Source organism: Hipposideros armiger, unplaced genomic scaffold (assembly GCF_001890085.2).
Source record: "Hipposideros armiger isolate ML-2016 unplaced genomic scaffold, ASM189008v1 scaffold_275, whole genome shotgun sequence".
Lineage (NCBI taxonomy): Eukaryota > Metazoa > Chordata > Mammalia > Chiroptera > Hipposideridae > Hipposideros > Hipposideros armiger.
The window spans coordinates 174,738-181,590 of NW_017731625.1; the positions used below are offsets into that span (position 1 = coordinate 174,738).

At 52.8% G+C, this 6,853-nt stretch overlaps 1 protein-coding gene across 1 annotated transcript; it reads left to right on the forward strand.

Annotated features, from left to right (window-relative positions):
* Positions 1 to 575: 575 nt before the first annotated feature.
* Positions 576 to 6,152, forward strand: GZMM (granzyme M). Its single transcript, XM_019657230.1, is given in 6 exon segments — positions 576 to 642; positions 3,788 to 3,947; positions 5,012 to 5,144; positions 5,245 to 5,508; positions 5,900 to 6,008; positions 6,011 to 6,152. Coding segments are annotated over 6 exon segments (792 nt in total). The 5' UTR covers positions 576 to 578; the 3' UTR covers positions 6,073 to 6,152.
* Positions 6,153 to 6,853: the final 701 nt, after the last annotated feature.

Sequence of the window (6,853 nt, forward strand, 5' to 3'; positions counted from 1 at the left end):
AGTGACATAAACCAGACACAGAAGGACAAACATTGTGTCATCTCACTCACAGGAGGTCTCCAGAGGAGTCAGATTCATAGAGACAGGAAGTAGATGGTGATACCAGGTGCTGGGGAGGAGAGGGGAGTGACTGTTTAATGGGAACAGAGTGTCAGTTCGGGGAGATGAAAAGTTCTGGAAACGATGGTAGGGACAGCTGCACAGCGATGTGAATATACTTAATGCCACTGAGCTGTGCACTTAAAAATGGTTGAAATGGTAAAGTTTATGTTATGTCTATTTTGCCACAATAAGAGAATGGGGCCAAAGAAAATAATCATGTTAAAACTATACACACAAAATCCCCTGTGCATGAGATGGGGGTTGAACATGATAGGATGTGAGATGACGAGGAAGAATTTTTGTAAATTTTTCAGGTGTGAAGTAGTTTTGTCTGCAGAGAACACTCTCTGAAATGCTTGGGGGTGAAAAACCAGCTGGAGGATGTGTGTGCTATGTAGAGTGGAGCTGTGAACGTCCCTTCCCCCATAGGAAGGGGTGGATGGGGTGTGGGAGGTGCTGAGGGCCCAGGCAGCACCATGGAGGCCCCCTTTTGTCTGCTGATGCTGGTGATGGTGGTGGCCTCAGGGACCCTGTGGGCAGGTGAGTGGGAGCAGAACAAGGAGGTTTGGTGCCCGGGGGTCCATGGGTGGATGTCAGAACAGAGAGTGGAAACAAATCCACTGTTCTCAGAAGGGGACTGCTGGAAGAAATGGCAGCTGCTCTGAAAAGGAAGCAAGGCCTGCCTGAGCTGGGGCCCTGGGGTGGAGGACAGGTCACTTCAGGCCAGACATTGTAGGTATTTTTCATTTGGATCTTACAGAGAGAACTCCCATCTGCTCTTTCCTGGGTTCCTTTGTTGTAAACATTTCGCCAAGACTCCCTCCTCATCCCCTTGCTGGGTGCTTGTACAGAGTATCAATGTGTAGTTTATTTCCCTGAACCATTGGAGAGTGAGTTACAGGTAAGCTGCCCCTCTGTTTTTTGAGAACAAGGACATTCCCATAACCACAGAACGTGGGGCACAGGCTGGCTGTTTGCCTCCCAGTAGCACTCAGGAAGCAAGGTCCATATCTACATGTATACATAACCCCAGGTTGCACAGCAGGAAACCATGGCCCAGCATGATGCAGCCTGGCCAGAATCCCCGACTAGAAGCACAGAGCTGGAATTTGAACCCCCTGACTGCCTTTCCAAACCATATGTGCTTAACAAAGACTGGGTACCTGGGAACATGAGATAGAAGGTGGTGGGTGGTGGGCAGCACAGAATTGTGGCTGGACTGGATGAGAATAGCTCTGTGATGAATTGGGGACCCAGTGAGAGAGGTATCCAACCATCCACCTATCATCGTTTTTTTTTTTCTTCTTCCCTTCCTTCCTTTTTTCCTTCCTTCTTTCCTTCCTTCCTTCTTTCCTTCCTTCCTTCCTTCCTTCCATCATCCATCCATAATCAATCCACCATCCATCATACATCCATACATCCATACATCCATCACTCATCATCCATCCATCACCCATCATCCATCCATCATCCATAATCAATCAACCATCCATCATCCATCATCCATCCATCCATCCATCCATCCATCACTCATCATCCATCCATTACCCATCCATCGTCCATTACCCCATTCATCATTCATCCATCATCATTCATCCATCATCCATCATCCATCATCTATCACCCATCCATCACCCATCTATCATCCATCCATCGCCCATCCATCACCCATCCATCATCCATCCATCACCCATCCATCACCCATCCATCATCCATCATTCATCCATCATCCACCTTCCATGCAACATTCATCCACCCATCTATCTATATTTGCTGAGCACATACTGTTTAGGCCTGTTGTAAACAAGACAGGCACAGGGCCTGCCTTTGAGAACTAGTGGGGATAGAGGGCAGTGAGCAAGTCTATGTGTGATACAATGTCAGGGAGGGGTGAGTGCTAGGAAGAGAACAGAGCAGAGTAAGGGGAAAAGGGTTATGTTAAGGAAGTTTGGGGAGGGTGTCTCTGAGAAAACTTTTGAGCAGATACCCAGTAAGGAAGCCAATCTTGGGAATGTCTGGGGGGAAAGGCTGCCAGAACAACACATACAAAGACCCTGAGGTGGGAATGGAGGCAGTGCCCTGGAGGAACAGCAGGGAGGCCTGTGTGGCTGCAGTGGAGTGAGGGGGCGTGGGAAGAAGACAGGGCTAGCTGATGTGGGTCATGGGGAGTTAGGATATTTAAACCATTATGGGGAATCATAGGAAGATTTTGACTTGATTTTCATTAAAAAAAACTTTTCAATCTTTTTAAATTCATGATTGAATTTTAAAACAATTTTCTTTTTTTTTTTTTATAGATTTCATTGGGGAATTGGAGAGGGAAACAGTGTTGGGGAATTGGGGAAGGGAAACACTGTGTTTTTCCAGGACCCATCAGCTCCAATCAAGTTGTCATCCTTCAATCTTAGTTGTGGAGGGCGCAAGCTCAGCTCTAAGTCCAGTTGCCGCATTCAATCTTGTTGTGGGGGTGGGCGTAGTCCACTGAGCCATCCTGCAGCCCGTCTGCAGCTCACGGCTGCTCAGCTCAAGGTGCTGTGTTCAATCTTGGTTGCTGGGGCGGGGGGGGGGGGGGGGCGCAGCCCACCATCCCATGCGGGAGTCAAACTGGCAACCTTGTAATTAAGAGTGCGTGCTCTCACTAGCTGAGCCATCTGGCCTCCCGTTGGCAGCTCAGCTTGGGCGCGCTCACTGTCCCATGTGGGAATCAAACCAGAGACCCTGTTGCTCAGAGCTCGCGCTCTAACCAACTGAGCCACTCAGCTGCTCCCTAAAACAATTTTTATAACATCTTTATTGAGATAGAACTTACATGCCATACAACTTACCCTTTTAAAGTGGTTTATAGCACATTCAGAGTGTTATGCAACAAGCAGCACCTCTATCTAACTCCAGAACATTCCATCACCCCCAAAAGAAGCCCCATCCCCATCAGCAGTCACTCTCAGCCCCTGACAACAACTAACCCGCCTCCTGTCTGTGGATGTGCCTGTTCTGGGCATTTCACATAAATGTAATAACACACTATGTGGCCTTGTATGTCTGGCTTCTCTCATGAGCACCGTGTGTTCAAGGTCCATCCACACTGTGGCAAGTGTCGGTGCCTCATTCCTTTCCACAGTTGAGTAATATTCCAGTGTGTGGACAGGCCACATTGTGTTTATCTGTTCATCCATGGGTGGTTGTGTCCACCTGTTGACCACTGTGAATTGTGCTGCTGTGGATGTGTGTATACAAGATTTGTGTTGACGTGGGTTTTTATTTCTCTTGGAGGGGAGTTGCTAGGTCAGGTGGTGACTCTGTTGAACTTTTGTAGAACCGCCAAATTGCTTGCACAGTGGCTGCCCCATTTTACATTCCACTCGGGGGGTGTGAGGGTCCAGTTTCTCCACTTTAAACAGCCCCTCTGGTTGCATGGGGGCTACGCTGTGGTGCCCAGGGGGGTCCTGATGGGGCCGAGAAGCAAGGGATGGAGTGTGGATACCAGATGGTCACCTGCTGGTGACAACAATGTGGGGGTGAAGGATTAGGAAGGATCAAGGACAGCCCCACCTGTCAACCTGACAGGTGGACAGAGGGGACTGTATTAGTGTGGTAAACCTCACGGTCCATGTCCCAGACCTGGGATGGGAAGGTCATGGTGGGAGTGGGGCACCCAGGTAACCTGGCTCTCTGTCTCCCTCCCCAGGAGGTGACACATTTGAAACCCTCATCATTGGGGGTCATGAGGTTATCCCCCGCTCCCGTCCATACATGGTCTCACTGAAGAAAGCTGGCGCCCACCTGTGTGTGGGGGTCCTTGTGCACCCACAGTGGGTGTTGACAGCTGCCCACTGCGTGACCCAGCCGTGAGTAACCATGCCCTTCCCCAGCCCCTCTGTCACCCCAGGAGTCCCAGAATCTATCCCACAGTCCTCCATTCTAACCAGGGGTGGGTCCTGAGTGATTTAAGCCAATTGTAGGGGCATGCGGGTCCCCTATCTTCTCCTGGGATTGCTGAGGCATGTGTACATGACATTGACTGTAGGCCTGCACACGTGACATTAGGCTGTGGGATTCCTGGGAAGGCTTTACTTGCTACAACAAAGTGCCTTTCAACTAGATGGACCTGGACCTCTTGTTACACCCAGAAATGTGTCTCCCACTGTGGCCACAGGGTAGAGCTGGCCTACGAGGGTGGCAGAACCAATCCAGGAAGCCACCAAATAAAGCCATCCTGGAGCTGCCCAGCCTCTGGCCTGGCCAGCACTAAAGGGAGCAGATCAAATTGGCTGAAGTGGCCAAAGGGGGTCCGTTGGCTCATGTAACTGAAAAGTCTAGTGGGACAGGTGTCTTTGGGCACAGCTCAGTCCAGGTGCTCATGTGAGGGGGTTAGGAACTGGCCCATCTTTCAGCTCTGCTGCAGGGTCCTTTGTCTGCATTATCAGGAAGGTTGTCACATGGTGGCCAGGTTGGGTCCCTTAGAGCCTGTCGAAAGAGTTCGTTTCACCATAGTTTGGGCAAAGTTATGCCAGGCCTGGCCTAGTCACATGCAAACCTCAGAACAGGACGCTGTGGTTGGGGCATCATGTACACACTGGATGAGGCTGGGGATCCCGCAGAGGGAACCCCAGGCTAGGGGCCAGCAGTTTGGACACACGTAGCCCTGCTCCTGGCCAGGACTGGGTTGGTGTGTAGGGCGGGCTGGGAACAGGGAGAGCTTCCTGGAGAAGGCAGCAGGAGGCTGACTCAGAAGGAGAGGGGAAGGACCAGCCAGGGAGAGGCAGAGGGATGGGGTGGGGCGGGGTAGGGGGGGGAAGAGGGGGTGGCCACAGTGAGTGGCCCCTGGCCTTGAGTGCAGCAGAGGATGGGGGCAGGGGCAGGGCCTAGGGTGTGGGGGGTCCCCAGGCTGCCCTGACCCTGCCACCTGCAGGACCAAGTTGAGGCTGGTGCTGGGGCTGCATGCGCTCAGAGAGCCTGGCCTGGCCTTGCGAGTGAGTGCAGCAGTCCTGCACCCCGAGTTCAAGAAGCCACCCCATCTGGAGCATGACCTTGCACTGCTTAAGGTGTGGAGGATGGGGTGTGGGAGGGTGGGCAGGAGGAGCACAGCGTGCCCAGGCCCCACCCCTACTGCCCATCCCCACCCACCCCTTTTTGTTGCTGTAGCTGGACAGGAAGGTGAGACGCAGCAGGACCAGCAGGCCCTTGGCCCTGCCCCCAGGGCGCCAGAAGGTGGTGGCGGGCACGCTGTGCAGTGTGGTCGGCTGGGGGTTGACCCAGCAGGATGGGCAGCTGGCCAGAGTGTTGCGGGAGCTGGAAATGCATGTGCTGGATGCCCGGATGTGCAACAACAGTCGCTTCTGGCACGGTGACATCACCCCCTACATGCTCTGTCTGGAGGCCACTTCCAGGAACCGGGCCCCCTGCAAGGTGAGGGGCATGGGGGGCAGCCCCCTGCCAGGGGCAAACCAGAGGCCCTGCTCTCCCCCTTCTCTGAGATTGCTAACATTAGCCCATTTCTTAGATGTAGAAACCGAGGCACAGAGGTTAAGTGACTTGCCCACAGTCACACAGTCAAGGGGAGGCAGAGACAGGATTTGAACTGTAGCACCAAAAACGGTCATGGCATGGATATACTTGTGCAAAGGCCCTGTGGTAGGAAGAAGGAGCAAATAAAAGAGGTGGGGTCAGGAGCAGGGTGATGTGGGACCAGGCTGTACAGCCATGTGGGGTCTGCTCTGGAATCAGCTCTCACCCACAGGGATAATCAGGCCCCCTCCAGCAGGCACCAAGGATTATCTGTGTCCCTTGGCTCCAGCAGGGCGACTCAGGTGGGCCCCTGATGTGCGGCAAAGACCAGGTGGCTGGAATCCTGTCGTTCAGCTCCCCGGACTGCACTGACATCTTTAAGCCTCACGTGGCCACCGCCGTGGCCCCTATGTATCCTGGATCAAGAAGACTATCAGCCACTGGCCTGCCCCACCTCAGGCCTGAAGCTCCAGGGTGACCCTGACTCTCTCACTCACAGGTCCCTTTCTTACAGGGTTATGGGGAGGAACGGAGAGGGGACTGGCCACAGCTCAGAGGACTAATAAACTGTAATAAAAAAAGCGTAGGAGTCCTGCCTGGGTCCTGACCCCACTTGTGCCTTGCTGGTTGTGCAGCCTGGGGCAAGCCTCAGTTTTCCCACTGATGAAACAGAGGTTGCAATTTTGAGGCTGCTGGGGGGAGCCTAGCACCAGGACAGGGTGGGCTTCTTCCAGGAGGTGCTCCAGGGTGGGGCACCAGAGAACAGCAAGGAGTGGCATTGGCCAGTATTTGGGCTGAGGCCAGAGCTCAATGGTCAGGTGGGCTGGGTGCTGGGGGCGGGGTGGGGATCACCGAGCCAAAACACCCCAGAACCTTCTGCCTCTTTCTTGTTTGGTAATATCTTTACAGTCTGAGACAATTCACATGCCATACAACTCACCCTTTAAAAGTGTACAACTCAGTTTGTAGCACATTTCACAACATGTGCACCCATCGCCACTCTAATTCCAGAACATTCCCATCACCCCAAAACAAGGCCTTGTGCCCATTAGCATTGCTCCCTGGCACTAATTTTTTTTTTTTTTTAAGATTTTTATTGGGGAATTGGCGGATGGGAACAGCGCTGGGGAATTGGGGGAAGGGGAACAGACAAGTTGCTGTCCTTTTTTGTTCTTTAGTCTAGTTGTGGAGGATGTTGCTTCACTGGCCCAAGTTGGCACCATCATTGCGCTCTTCCCGGGCGAGG